We start from the raw sequence: 14,554 nt of genomic DNA, 5'->3' as shown, positions 1-14,554 counted from the left end.
CAGGCTGGAGTGCAGTGGCTCGATCTCAGCTCACTGCAACCTCTGCCTCCCAGGTTCAAGCAATTTTCCTGCCTCAGCCTCATGAGTAGCTGGGACTACAAGTGTGTGCCACCACATCTGGCTAATTTTTCTATTTTTAGTAGAGATGGGGTTTTACCATGTTGGACAGGCTGGTCTTGAACTCCTAACCTCAAGTGATCTGCCCACCTTGGCCTCCCAAAGTGCTGGGATTACAGGCGTGAGCTACTGCACCCGGCCTGATCTTATATTTGGAAAAGCCTAAAGACTCCACCAAAAAACTATTAGAACTGATAAATTTAGTAAAGTTGCAGGATACAAAATCAGCCTACAAAAATCAGTAGCATTTCTACATGCCAACAATGAACAATCTGAAAAAGAAATCAAGAAACCAATCCCAATTACAATAGCTACAAATAAAATAAAATACCTAGGAATAAACTTAACAAGAAGTGAAAGATCTCTACAATGAAAACTATAAAATACTGACACAAGAAATTGAAGAGGATACAAAAAAATGGAATGATACTCCATGTTCATGGATTGGAATAATCAATAATGTTAAAATGTCCATGCTATCTAAAGCAATCTACATATTCAATACAATCTCTATCAAAATACCAATGACATTCTTCACAGAAATAGAAAAAAAATCCTAAAATTTATATGAAACCACAAAAGACCCAGAATAGTCAAAGCCATCCTGAACAAAAAGAACAAAACTGGAGGAATCACATTACCTCAAATTATACTACAGAGCTATAGTAACCAAAACAGCATGGTACTGGCCTAAAAACAGACACACAGACCAACAGAACAGAATAGAGAACTCAGAAATAAATCCATACATCTACTCTGAACTCATTTTCAACAAAGGTGCCAAGAATATACACTGGGAAAAGATAGTTTCTTCAATAAAAGGTGCTGGGAAAACTGGATATCCACATGCAGAAGAATGAAACTAGGCCCCTATCTTTCGCCATATACAAAAATCAAATAAAAGTGGATTAAAGACTTAAATCTAAGATCTCAAACTATGAAACTACTACACATTGGGGAAACTCTCCAGGACATTGGTCTGGGCAAAGATTTCTTGAGTAATTCCCCAAAAGCACAGGCAACCAAAGCAAAAATGGACAAACGGGATCATGTCAAGTTACAAAGCCACTGCACAGCAAAGGAAACAATCAACAAAGTGAAGAGACAACCCATAGGAGAAAATATTTGCAAACTATCCATCTGATAAGAGATTAATAACCAGAATACATAAGGAGCTCAAACAACTCCATAGGAAAAAAACTAATAATCCAATTTTTAAATGGGCAAAATATCTGAATAGATATTTCTCAAAAGAAGACATACAAATGGCGAACAGGCATATGAAAAAGTGTTTAACATCATTGATCATCAGAGACATGCAAATTAAAACTATAACGAGCTATCATCTCACCCCAGTTAAAATGGCTTTTATCCAAGACAGGCAATAACAAATACTGGTGAGGATGTAGAGAAACACTGTTGGTGGGAATGTAAATTAGTACAGCCATTATAAAGAACAGTATGGAGGTTCCTCAGAAAACAAAATAGAAATACCATATGGCCCAGAAATCCCACTGCTGGGTTTGCACCCAAAAGAGGAAATCCGTATCTCAAAGAGATATCTGTACTCCCGTGTTTATTGCAGCACTATTCACAATAGCCGGGATTTGGAATTAATCTAAATGTCCATCAACAGACAATGGATAAAGAAAATGTGGCACATATACACAATGGAGTACTGTTCAGCCACAAAAAAGAATGAGATCCTGTAATCTGCAATAATATGGATGGGAAATGGAGGACATGATGTTATGTGAAATAAGACAGGCATAGAAAGACAAACTTTCCATGTTCTCACTCATCTGTGGAAGCTAAAAATTGAAACAATTGAACTCATGGAGATAGTAGAAGGATGGTTACCAGAGGCTGGGAAGGGTAATGGGGGTGGAGCAGGTAGGGTGAAGAATGAGGATGGTTGATGGGTACAAAAATATATAGTTAAGTACAATAAATAATATCTAGTATTTGATAGCACGACAGGTGACTACACTCAGCAATCATTTTCTGTACCTTTTAGAAGAAGGGAGTACAACTGGAATGTTCATAACACAAAGAAATGATGAATCCTTGAGGTGATGGTACCCCATTTACCCTGATGGGATAATTACACATTGCATGCCTGTATCAAAATAGCTCATGTACTCCATACATATATACACCTACAATGTACCCAAAAAATTAAAAATAAAAAAATTTAAAGTTTTGTAATTTTTTCTTTAAAAAATAGGTGTTTCTGGTTATAGAAGTAACACATGCTCACAGCAAAAAATTGAAGTCAATAAGCAATACGCAGGGGTCTTCCGGTTTCCAATCCAGCATGTAAGATGCTTAGAAGTCGCCACCTCATCCTAACAACAAGCAAAACTCTGAACAAACTGAAAAAGCAACAACTATTCTTAGCTCTATAAGAGACGTGAGGTCACAGGGCAAACTGCTGCCCCTAAAATCAGAGATACCAACAGGCAAATACAGAGACTCACAAATTACCAGAGCAGAAACCTACAACGAGCTGAAAGCTCTGCAGGAACCAGCGGCAAGGTAGGGAAACCTGAACTGTAATTGACAAACTGCCTGAGACTCAGTGTGTACAAAACAAATCTGAGTTAAAAACTCCAGGGGAACTCTGTCGGTGGGGGGCCCCGCATTTTTGTGAGGTTTACCTCCTAGAGGTCTACCAGGTTATCACAGTGAATACTGGAGAAAAATACCCTGTGCTTCTGGCTGGGGAAGGGGGAAAGCAGCCATTTGGAAACACATAGGAGCATCCTGTTTTTCTCCCTCCCTTCCTTTATTTTTCTTTGAGACAGAGTCTCACTCTGTCGCCCAGCCTGGAGTGCAGTGGCACCATCTCTGCTCATGCTGCTCACTGCAACCTCTGCCTCCCGGGTTCAAGCGATTCTCCCGCCTCAGCCTCTCGAGGAGCTGGGACTACAGGCATGCGCCACCATGCCTGGCTAATTTTTCTTTATTTTTAGTAGAGCCAGGGTTTCACCATGTTGGTCAGGCTGGTCTCCAACTCCTGACCTCAAATTATCTGCCTGCCTCAGCGTCCCAAAGTGCTGGGATTACAAGGGTGAGCTACCGTACCCAGCCGGGAGCATCCAGTTTTTCTTTTTTCTTTCTTGTTTTTGAGACGGAGTCTGGCCCTGTCGCCCAGGCTGGAGTGCAGTGGCGCGATCTCAGCTTACTGTAAGCTCCGCCTCCCGGGTTCACGCCATTCTCCTGCCTCAGCCTCCCGAGTAGCTGGGACTACAGGCGCCCGCCACCGCGCCCGGCTAATTTTTTGTATTTTTAGTAGAGACGGGGTTTCACCGTGGTCTCGATCTCCTGACCTCGTGATCCGCCCGCCTCGGCCTCCCAAAGTGCTGGGATTACAGGCGTAAGCCACCACGCCCGGCCTCTAGTTTTTCTTAACAAGGTCTGCCCCCAGGAGAAACTTACTGAATTACAGCCTAACTTGAAAGTGTTTTACCAGACTCTTAACTGACCTGGAGGAAGTGAAATACCAAACTGCAGCACCTTCTGGCCATCCTGTCCCACCTAGGAAGGGGAGAATTCTGAGAAGCTGGTGGGAAGTTCCCAGTCCAGAAGAACCGGCTCACCAAAAGATTGACACCCAATCACAGGACTACAGAAGGATTCTTGTCCCCCACCACCTCACCACCACATTCATACAGGCCTGTTTACCACAGTTCCTTTTACATAGTACTTCATGTCCAGCTATCGAGGAAAAATTACAAGACATACTAGAGGGCAAAAATACAATCTGAAGAAAAATAGTAAGCATCAGAACCCCTTAAATATAAAAGACTAGAAACCATACAATGTCTGATCTCAGGCCATAATGAAATTAGACTAAAAGTCTACAACAGAAATGTAGCTGGAAAATCCCCAAATACTTGGAGATTAAACAACACACTTCTAAATAACACACGGATCAAAGAAGAAATCTCCAGAAAACTTTATAAATATTTTGAACAAAATAAAAATGAAAACATAACTTATCAAAACTTGTGGAATGCAGCAAAAGGTGCTTAGAAGAATATTTATAGCATCAAATGCATATATTAGAAAAGAAGATCTAGGCTGGGTATGGTGGCTCATGCCTGTAATTCCAGCACTTCGGGAGGCTGAGGCAGGTGGATCACTGGAGGTCAGGAGCTCGAGACCAGCCTGACCAATATGGTGACACCCCGTCTCTACTAAAAATACAAAAATTAGCTGGGCATGGTGGTGCGTGCCTATAGTCCTAGCTACTTGGGAGGCTGAGACAGGAGAACCGCTTGAACCTGGGAGGTGGAGGTTGCAGTGAGCTGAGATTGTGCCACTGTACTCCAGCCTGGGCGACGGATCGAGGCTCCCTCACAAAAAAAAAAAAAAAAAGATCTAAAGTCAATCATCTGAGTTTCATCTTAGGAAAGTAGAAAAAGAACAGCAAATTTAATCCAAAGTAAGCAGAAGTAAAGAAATAATTAAAATTAGAGCAGAAATCAATAAAATTGAAGATAAGAAATCAATAAAGAAAATCAATAAAACCAAAAGCTGGTTGTTTGAAAAGATCAGTAAATCAACAAGCTTCTAGCCAGGCTAACTAAGAAAAATAGAGAGGGCACACAAATAACTAAAATCAGGAATGAAAGATGGGACATCATTACAGATCCCATGGATAATAAAAGGATAATCAAAGAATACCATGAATAACTTTATGTCCACAAATTTGATAACCTAGATGAACTGGAACAATTCCTTGAAAGATCCAATCTGCTAAAACTCACAAAGAAATAATCTAAATAGGCCTAAATCTATTAAACAAATTAAATAAATATATATATATATATATTTTGAGACAGAGTCTCGCTCTTTTGCCTAGGATGGAGTACAGTGGTGCAATCTCGGTTCACTGTAACCTCTGCCTCCTAGGTTCAAGCGATTCTCCTGCCTCAGTCTCCCAAGTAGCTGGGATTACAGGCACCCGCCACCATGCACGGCTAATTTTTTTGTATTTTTTTAGTAAAGCCAGGGTTTCACCATGTTGCCCAGGCTGGTCTCAAACTCAGGCAATCCGCCCGCGTTGGCCTCTCAAAGTGCTGGGATGACAGGCGTAAGCCACTGCACCCAGCTTGAATAAATAATTAATTACCTTCCAGCCGGGCTCTGTGGCTCACACCTGTCATCCCAGCACTTTGGGAGGCCAAGGTGGGTGGTTCACCTGAGGTCAGCAGTTCGAGATCAGCCTGGCCAACATGGTTAAACACTGTCTCTACTAAAAATACAAAAATAAGCCAGGCGTGCTGGCGGGCACCTGTAATCCCAGCTATTCGGGAGGTTCAGGCAGGAGAATCGCTTGAACCCGGGAGGTGGAGGTTGCAGTGAGCCGAGATCGCGCCATTGCACTCCAGCTGGGCAATAAGAGCGAAATTCTGTCTCAAAAAAAAAAAAAAAACCAAACAAAAAAACACCAGTCTTCTCACACCCAGTATTCTATTCAATTTGCCCAAATCCCCTGGTGGATAGGCAGCATAGAGAATCATCTCATCCTCCTTGTGCAGATGGGGAAATGGAGGTTTCAAGACCTAAACTTACTCTGTGTACTTTGCTAAGAACTTAACATAGATTATCTGATTTAATCTTCATGAAAGTCCTAGAAGACTGGTACTACTACTCTCCCCATTTTATCTATTTATTTATTTTTATTTTATTTTATTTGAGATGGAGTCTTACTCTGTCACCCAGGCTGAAGTGCAGTGGAGTCATCTTGGCACACCACAATCTCTACCTCCCAGGATCAGGCAATCCTCCTACCTCAGCCTCTCAAGTAGTGGGGACCATAGGTGTGTGCCATCATGCCTGGCTAATTTTTTTGTATTTTTGGTAGAAACAGGGTTTCGCCATGTTGCCCAGGCTGGTCTCAAACGCCTGGGCTCAAGTGATCTGCCTGCCTCCGCCTCCCAAAGTGCTGGGATTATAGGTGTGAGCCACCTGGCCTAGCCAGTGCTATCCCCATTTTAGATGTGAAGAAACTGAAGCTCTGAGAAGTCTAGTATATTATAAAGGGCACCCAGAGTAGTGGGCAGCAGAGTGAGGTCTGACTCTGAAGCCTGGGCATTTCTTGCCTGCCACCTGCTGATCAGAGCTAGGGTGGGATGTGAACCTTGCACACCCAGCGTACCCAGGGCCCTCTCAGAAATAAAGTGCCTGGCATGACCTTGACACCCTGCTCCAGATTCTCCTTTGGTCACCTCCTCATGAACAGGGAGAATATTATACCCAGAGGTCATACATATTTTAGGCAATGAATTCAAAACCAAGATGACAGAAAAATCCCCAGTTCTTGAAACCTGCTCTTTCTCTGCTAAGTCAATGACTTTCCCACCACCAGTGTTAGAGGTTTCTGGTTTCTTCCTTCTAGTTGGGGCCAGATTCTGCCCTTCATGAGGCACCTATGGGTCTATGGGTCTTGGCCACTTGTCTTTCGCACATCACTCACATGGTACATAGACGTGGGTGGCCCAGTTGCCCCGCTCGTGGGGGAAGGTGCGCACCCGTCCCCCGTGTTTTGTGCTGTCATCTTCAGGTCCCTCCTCGGTGCCCGGGAACATGTTCAGCACACTGTCAGGTACTGGAAATCTCTGCCTGGGAAGGGGGCTCCGGCCACTGCAAAAGAAAAAAAGAAAAATGAGCACATTTATCCTCTTAGCATTCTCTACCTTTGTACATACCACAAAAGTTGTAACCCCTTATATATGGTGGCTCTGAGTGTGTGTTTCCAGCCTGGTGCTGGAAGCAGCTTCTAGATAGCAAAATTGTTTCTCCAGTATTGTCTCACTGGGGTCGCCAACTCTGGGGCACGAGGTCCCCATGGGAAACAACGGGGCATGCAGCAATGTGGTTCAGGGGTCACATTCCCAAGCTGGACAGGCTGCAGCTGGAGTAGCACTTTCTAGCTCTGTGATCTTGGGCAAGTCATGTCCCCTTTCTGGGCCTCAAATGCCTCATTTGAAAGTATATGTCTATCTGATAGAGCAATTGTTAGATCAACTGAGCTACTGCTTGTAAAGCACTCAGGAAAGATAAGGCCTAGCATTTAAGAATCTAAGCCCCAGGAAGTAAGACCGATGGTTTTGTTCACCGCTGAATTCCCAGACCCCAGCCTGGCAGTTAGTGGATGCTCAGTGAATATTTACTGGATGAATGAAAAGGCTCTCCCTACGCTTTAGCAAGTATTACTATCGCAATTGTGTTCAAATCAGGAAACGGACCTAGGATGGTACAGGGATGTGTGCCAGGCGATAGAGTGGGCCAGCGCGAGGCTGGACCCGAACCCAGGTCTGGCCTCCCAACTTGGCCCTAGCCATGTGGGGCCACTCTGGGGCTTTGTCTGGGGGTATCTTCTGGATCCTCCTTTCTCCCTGCGTCCCCTTTTCCTTCCCGGAGCCGCCCTGCACCCTCCCTCCCCACTCCACCCCCAGACATTCGGGTCCCGTCTGGGTCTAGGGTGAATGCGCGCGCCCTCCGGAGAGACTTCCTCAGTCCTCACCGACGGTGGCTCCCATCCCCCGGCCTGGTCCGCATCCCGTCCTCGGACTCATCCTCGGAGCCGCTGCTGCTGTAGCCCACCAGGGGCGCCGCGCTCATGGGGCCTCATCCAAGACCACCAGAGCAGGTCCACCATCAACCTCAACGGGCACCCGGAGTTCCGCTGTGCCGGAAGCGCCCTCCCAGGGGCGGGACCTGGGCTGGCACCGCCTCGGGGCGGGGCCGGGAGGGGCGGAACCCGGCAGGACAGTGGTGAAGATTCAGCCCACCGACTCCACGCTGCCTGCCGGCTGCGCACGCGGCTCTGGCCACTTGCAGCCTCCCGGCACGCCCCCGGGACCCCCCCAGCCTTCGTGTACCCATTTCACATATCGCTCAGGGCCCTCACCTTTCTGCCCGCTGCTCTGTCTGCAGCCACCCGGGACCAGTCATCCCAGACACGACAGTCCTGGGTCAGCGCACTAGACCCAGCGGAGACCCCTGCCTGCCCCGAGCCCAGCCAGGATCAGAGGTCCTGGAGCCCCCTCCTCTAACCAGCCCAAAGTCCGAGCCTCTAAAAGCCAAGCTGAGCAGTTAGGGGCGGGTCAATTGTGGCAGACCAGAGCCTCTAGGAGGCCCTTCCTCTCCTGCGCAGAGCCGGGCCGAGGGCGGTCACCCGGAGCCCCCTCCCCTAAGCCCAAGCGGGGTGGCCGGAAGCAGAGCGCCCTTCCTCGGTTAGTCGAGACTCCCAGGCCTGGCGACTCGAAAACCGCCCGGAGCACCCGGCTTGCCCGACCTGGCCCGGCCGCGAGGTCCCCGGCAGGGGGCGGCCTCGCTCCGCGCCACCCGCTCCTCCCGCATTCGCCGCCGCCGCCCGGGATGCCGCTCCTCCCCCGGCCCCGCCTCCCTGGCCCCCGCGCCGCCCGCCCGTCCGCCCGTCTCCGCAAGGCCATCGGTCCGTCCGCCCGCCCTCCCGGCGCTCCTCGCCCCGGCCCCGCTACTCCGGCAGCGCGCGTCGCTTCCTCCGTTCCGGCCGCCGCTAGCCCGTCCCCCGCCCCCGGTCCGGCCGCCGCCGCTACGCGAGGCCGGGGATTGGCAGCGCGCGTAGGCCGCGCCGCCGCGGATGGAGCCGGAATAAAGGGGCGGCCGAGAGAGCAGCTGGTCGCCGCTCGCCTCGCGCCTGCCCTGCAGGCGGCCTGGAGCAGGTGAGCGGCGGGGCGCCCGGGGCCGCATCTGGGAGCCACCCCCGCGCCCGCCGCACCCCTTCCTCTGCCGGCCCGGCCGCTCCCCCCCGCGCCCCTCCGCCGCGACCTGGCGGCCTCTTGAGGTTCTGGGCGGCCCAGGCCGGGCCTCGAGGCGCAGCCGCTTCCTGGGCCCGGCCTGTAGCCCTGGGGCCTTTCTCCAGCCCGACCGCCCTCGGGGCTCGCCCTCGGGTCGCAGCGGCCGGGCTATCCCGGACGAGGGCTGACAGGACGCAGCCCAGCTGGGCCTGCAGGCAGGACCGGCGGGAGGTGATCGGCTTTCATTCGGTTTCTCAGGGAGGAGGAAGAGCCGGGGTGGGGCGCAGGTGGGGGGCCTCCCCTGCCTCTCCTTGCCTCCTCTCTCCCCTTTGCGGAGTGATCACAGAGGCTTCCTGGTTGCACCTTGCTGCAGGAGGGCCGGGGTGGGCAGAGGGTGCTGCAGGCCAAGCCAGGGGACACTGTCTGACAGCCATTCATGCCAGAAAAAGCAAACAAAACAGTGGGTTGGCACAGCGGACCTACAGGCGCTCAGAGAAGTCCACCTTCCCCCTCTCTGTCCCGGGAAGGCTTAGAGTGGTACCTGCTTGCTCAAGCAACCTGCTGCCTCCACCCAGAGCAGCCACTCCTCTCCTCCCTCCCTTCCGGAAGATGCTGAGGATGACAGCTTTTAGCCTGACTCTTACATTTCTTTGGCAGAGCAGTTAGAGGCCAGGCTGGCCTGTGAAGGCTTCTCCTTCCTTCTTCCTCTGCTCAGGAGAAAACTTACAAACTTTTAAATGTAAGAGGCAGATGAGCTGGGAACCTGGAAGTGGGTTGCATCTGACTCTGAAAGTTCCTCCCTCTCGCTGGCATTACCTTATGCTGCCACAAAGTGGTGAGTTAGAGATTTGCCTGGGCTGGGTGGGCTTTACTTTCCAACAATTATCCAGAACTTTATAGGCTTGGAGTAAGGGAATGGAGTTTTCTCTAGAGAGGTGATGAGAAATGCTCTGTGGTTAGCATGCTGCATCCTGCATTGCCAAAGCAGACCAGTGCAGTTTCTTACATTTTCCTGCAGGCCTTGACACTATGAGATTCAGAGGATTTAGGACTGTGTGTGTGTGTGTGTGTGTGTGTGAGTTCTGGGAGAGAACCAGAGTGAGGAAGTTCTGCTGTGTGGACATCAAGCCTGGGTGGTTCTGTGGCCCTTTCATCTAGCCCCCATCACCTATGGGCTCTGGTTCCTGTAGGGCCACCCATCCTGTTACGCAGAGAGAGAATGGGCCTGTGGTCAGGGATAGTTGAGGGGGTGTGGTCAGTCCCTCATAGGTGAGAGTTTTTGAAATGGTCCTTGGTTCCACGTAGTTGTCCTAAATATTGACTGTCAGAGGCCATTTGCCACTGGGCTCTCAGACCTGGGAGGTCTGGCCTCCTTAGCTCTAAGTGGTGGTGGCCCGTATTGAGACTCAGGGTAGCGACAAGAGAGGAGCCGCGGGCCTTAAGGAGGATTCTGTATTGTAGGCAGATAACCCCGGACTCTCACCTGTGAGTCCCAGCTAAAGGGTTGGCAGGAAGCTGGAGGGAACTTGTGGAGGCTGGGATGTCCTGGCCCAGGGGCGGGGCACTGAGGTGGGTGGGGGTGGAGGCCGCTGCCATTTCCTCTGCCTGGAGGAGCTGAGCTGGCTGCAGACCTCTCTGATTGCCTAAGAAGGGAGGAGTCCTGCAGCCCCGAGCACCTCTGCCTTCCCCGATGTGTGGTTTGTGATGGTGTGGTGAGTGCAGGCAGGACAGGGAGAGGGCCCAGGAAACTGCTGCTTGTTCCTTCCTCGAGCTCATACTTTCTCTCTTCTCTACAGAACGGATCACTGGGGAAGGCAGAGCCTCCCCAGCACTGCTGAGACCCTCCCTTGAAGAGCCCCCATGTCCTGTAGGCAGAGCCTTGTAGTCTGTCCGCTTGGTTACTGACTCGGGCTGTCTGACCAGCCCCTCTTCTGTGCCTTGTCTGAGGTCCTTGTCCATCTCTGTGATCGGGCAGCTTCTCTCTCTGGATTGGGTCACTTGAAGCGGGAAACTGAAGCCATTACTCTCCAAACCCTGTTTCATCTTCCCAAGCATGTCGGAAAGCTGGCAACAGCCGCCACAGACGCAGCCGCAGCAGCCACAGCCACCGCAGCCTCAGCACCATGCAGAGCCACCGCCAGCCCTGGCAGAGCACACGCTGCCACCGGGCACGGCGGAGAACCCCCTGGGCTGTGCCGTCTATGGCATCCTCTTGCAGCCAGACCCGGGCCTGCAGCCCCAACAACACGCACCCCTGCAGGCAGCAGGAGAGTCAGGCCCCAAATGTGGCGTGTGTGGTCACGACCTGGCGCACCTGTCCAGTCCGCATGAGCACCAGTGTCTGGCGGGCCATGACCGCTCATTCCAGTGCACACAGTGTCTCAAGATCTTCCACCAGGCCACTGACCTGCTGGAGCACCAGTGCGTGCAGGCTGAGCAGAAGCCCTTCGTATGTGGGGTCTGCAAGATGGGCTTCTCACTACTCACCTCACTGGCACAGCACCACAGCTCCCACAGTGGCCTGGTGAAGTGTTCCATCTGTGAAAAGACCTACAAGCCAGCCGAGGCAGCGGAGCCGGCCACCACTGCTGCCCCGTCGCTTCCCGCAGCACCCCCGCCTTCCACTGTCACCCCTGCTGAACAGGCCGACAAGCCCTACAGCTGCCCCATCTGCCAAAAGCCCTTCAAGCACCTGTCGGAGCTCTCTCGGCATGAGCGGATCCACACCGGTGAGAAGCCCTACAAGTGCACGCTGTGTGACAAAAGCTTCAGCCAGTCGTCGCACCTGGTGCACCACAAGCGCACGCACAGCTCCGAGCGGCCCTACAAGTGCGCAGTCTGTGAGAAGACCTTCAAGCACCGCTCTCACCTGGTGCGCCACATGTACGCGCACTCAGGCGAGCACCACCTGTTCCGCTGCAACGTGTGCGAGTTGCATTTCAAGGAGTCGTCGGAGCTGCTGCAGCACCCGTGCACGCCAAGTGGGGAGCGGCCCTTCCGCTGCGGCGAGTGCCAGAAGGCCTTCAAGCGGCCCTCGGACCTGCGGCAGCATGAGCGCACACACAGCGCCGAGCGGCCCTTCAAGTGCGACCTGTGCCCCATGGGCTTCAAGCAGCAGTATGCACTGATGCGCCACCGGCGCACGCACAAGACCGAGGAGCCCTTCAAATGCGGCCTGTGTGAGAAGGGCTTTGGGCAGCCCAGCCACCTGCTCTACCACCAGCATGTGCACACCCTCGAGACTCTCTTCAAGTGCCCCGTGTGCCAGAAGGGCTTTGACCAATCTGCCGAGCTGCTGCGGCACAAGTGCCTGCCCGGCGCGGCCGAGCGGCCCTTCAAGTGCCCTGTGTGCAACAAGGCCTACAAGCGCGCGTCAGCCCTGCAGAAGCACCAGCTGGCCCACTGTGCGGCGGCAGAGAAGCCCCTGCGCTGCACGCTGTGCGAACGCCGCTTCTTCTCTTCTTCCGAGTTCGTGCAGCACCGCTGCGATCCGGCCCGCGAGAAGCCACTCAAGTGCCCAGACTGCGAGAAACGCTTCAAGTACGCGTCAGACCTGCAGCGGCACCGGCGGGTACACACGGGCGAGAAGCCCTACAAGTGCCCCAACTGCGACAAGGCCTTCAAGCAGCGGGAGCATCTCAACAAGCACCAGGGCGTGCACGCCCGCGAGCAGCAGTTCAAGTGCGTATGGTGCGGGGAGCGCTTCCTAGACGTGGCCTTGTTGCAGGAGCACAGTGCGCAGCATAGTGCCGCCGCCGCGGCAGCGGAGGGCGCCTACCAGGTAGCCGCCTGCCTGCCCTGACTCCGCGGCTGTGGCCCCTACTAGCCTGACCTGAGTCGGTGCCGTGGGCCTAGCAGGCCTCGCGCAGCCTAGCTCCTCACAGCTGCCTTGCACCGAGGGCCCCACCCAGCTCGGTGTTCTGAGACCTCGGGAGTGAGGACACAGGGGTATGAAGCAGGGAGAGGGTGTGGTGCTCGTACTCCTGGCACCAGCGGGCAGTGCGGGCAGCCAGATTGCTGTGGCCCATCCTGATTCCACAAACCTCTTTCCCATCACAAGATTCACTTTCTTGAGAGCCATCAGCCCCCCTTATTTCCGGGGCACTGGAACCAGGCTGGAAGTCAAGTGGCTTCTCCCTGTCCTAAGGAGGGTGTGATGCCAGCCCAGCCTTCCCATATCTTTCAACCTAGCAGCCACATAGGTTAGGAAAGTGGAGGCTCATGGTGGGGCTGGGGCCCCGGAGGTGGGCTAGGTGTAAGGCATCAGTTGCCGTGTGCGGGAGAAGGCCAGCTTTAAGATGTAGTCCTGGGGACTGGGAGGGCAGCGGGTGAGTCACAGCCCTCTCTGTCTGCTCTAGCCAGGGGCGATGTGTCCCCAGGTTTCTGGCAGGGGAGATGTGCAGGGTGGGTCTTGGGGCTGGGTCTGCCTGGAGACCAGTTGGCCCAGGGGGAAGGGAGAAGCTGAGAAGTTCGTGTGACACCCTCAGCCAAGGGACAGTGCCATCCGTGGGAACAGGAGGAAAAGCAGCCTGTCTGTGCTAAGGGCAAATCCTCCGGTTTTGGAAGCGCCCCTCCCACCTTTGTAGTGCGGTTCCTAGGTGTGGTGGGGAATGTGCTGTGCTCTCAGCAGACAGAACTGCTGGTGTGAAAGGCAGGGATCGTTAGCCCACTTGAGGCTAGGAGGAAGCAGGACCAGGCCTAGGATCTCCCCAGCAGATGCAAACAAGTGTCCTCCCCTGAATTGTGTGAACCAAAGCGTAAGGGGCTTGGGGCACAGCCCCAGTCAGCTCACCCCAGTCCTGCTTCAGAGCCAAGACCAGGCCAGGGTGAGGACCCCCCCCAGTACCCTCCCTACATCAATGTGGCTGCTGGCCTGGACCCCAGGGGTCTGGTACAGCCAAGATGTTCTGGACAACATCCAGCTACTTCAAAGGCCAGAGTGTCCTTTGGGTCCTCCTAGAGTCCCCCTAGGTCTCTGGCTGCCCATGAGACTCATGAAGCAGAGGGTATCCCAGTCATAGGGAGCAGAAAGAGCAAGTGGGTTAAGGAAGCCTGCGGGGGACCTGGCGGATGGAGTTGACCAACATCGCTGGGTGGCTACGGCCCTCCCTAGGAAGCCCAGAAGGACCTTTATTATTAAAATAATCATTTTGAACCCTGCTCTATCCCCTGCCCTCTTCCAGCCCCACCCCTCCCTGGTCTTGAAAGAAGACTAATCAGTGGGCACACCAAGGGCCCCGAGGGGCAGGGAGATGCCACCATGCTGCTCTGTCACAGTAAGAAGGCTGACCAGCCACGCCCACCTCCTCAGTCTGACTGAGTTCCTTCCTGTGGCCACAGGGAGGGGCTGGTCCTTCCCCTCGGTGCTGGCTCTCTGTCACAATGCCTCAAAAGACACGGAACCCAGGCCTACAACCGTCCCAACTGCTAATTCTTTTCCTTTCATTTTGCTTTCTGAAAGCAGTTTGTTATACTATTCATAACACTGTAGAGTTTAATTTCCTGTCATTTTGGATCTTATATAAAAATGTGAGGATTTGGATTTTTAAAAAGAATGACTCCATTTTAGGTAGCCACTTTTGATGTTAATATATAGTGAGTCCAATGTATGCTTTAGAAGTAAAGACATTGACCATCACAGA

The 14,554-nt window shown here is 52.5% G+C and overlaps 2 protein-coding genes across 5 annotated transcripts in view; one reads left to right on the top strand and one right to left on the bottom strand.

Moving 5' to 3' along the window:
* USB1 (U6 snRNA biogenesis phosphodiesterase 1) overlaps positions 1–8,380 on the bottom strand; it is a 20,736-nt gene extending 12,356 nt beyond the window's left edge. Inside the window, exons 1-2 of one of the 3 annotated variants that reach the window (XM_058441049.1) lie at positions 8,042–8,380; positions 6,605–6,771 (exon numbers count right to left, since the gene is read on the bottom strand). In XM_058441049.1, coding sequence (XP_058297032.1) covers positions 6,605–6,771; positions 8,042–8,085 — 211 coding nt within the window. In that variant the 5' untranslated portion in view covers positions 8,086–8,380. Of the gene's footprint in view, positions 1–6,604; positions 6,772–7,654; positions 7,995–8,041 lie in introns of those variants that run through there. The other 2 variants (XM_058441048.1, XM_032157491.2) reach the window with 2 other exon arrangements.
* Positions 8,345–14,554, top strand: ZNF319 (zinc finger protein 319). 2 transcript variants are annotated; one of them, XM_032157488.2, is made up of 2 exons: positions 8,345–8,837; positions 10,709–14,554. In XM_032157488.2, exon 2 carries the CDS (start codon positions 10,966–10,968, stop codon positions 12,712–12,714), a length of 1,749 nt encoding a protein of 582 aa, XP_032013379.1. In that variant the 5' UTR covers positions 8,345–8,837; positions 10,709–10,965; the 3' UTR covers positions 12,715–14,554. The 2 variants fall into 2 exon arrangements, with proteins under 2 accessions (XP_032013379.1, XP_032013380.1); XM_032157489.2 differs by having other exon boundaries at positions 8,345–9,747.

The sequence above is a fragment of the Hylobates moloch genome, unplaced genomic scaffold (assembly GCF_009828535.3).
Source record: "Hylobates moloch isolate HMO894 unplaced genomic scaffold, HMol_V3 SCAFFOLD_6, whole genome shotgun sequence".
In the NCBI taxonomy this organism is placed as follows: Eukaryota; Metazoa; Chordata; class Mammalia; order Primates; family Hylobatidae; genus Hylobates; species Hylobates moloch.
The sequence above is the reverse complement of the archived record's forward strand: the minus strand, read 5'-3'. Positions and strand labels throughout refer to the sequence as shown.

Coding starts and splice junctions, on each gene's coding strand:
- ZNF319 (XM_032157488.2), top strand. CDS start 10,966: ATGTCGGAAAGCTGGCAACAGCCGCCACAGACGCAGCCGCAGCAGCCA.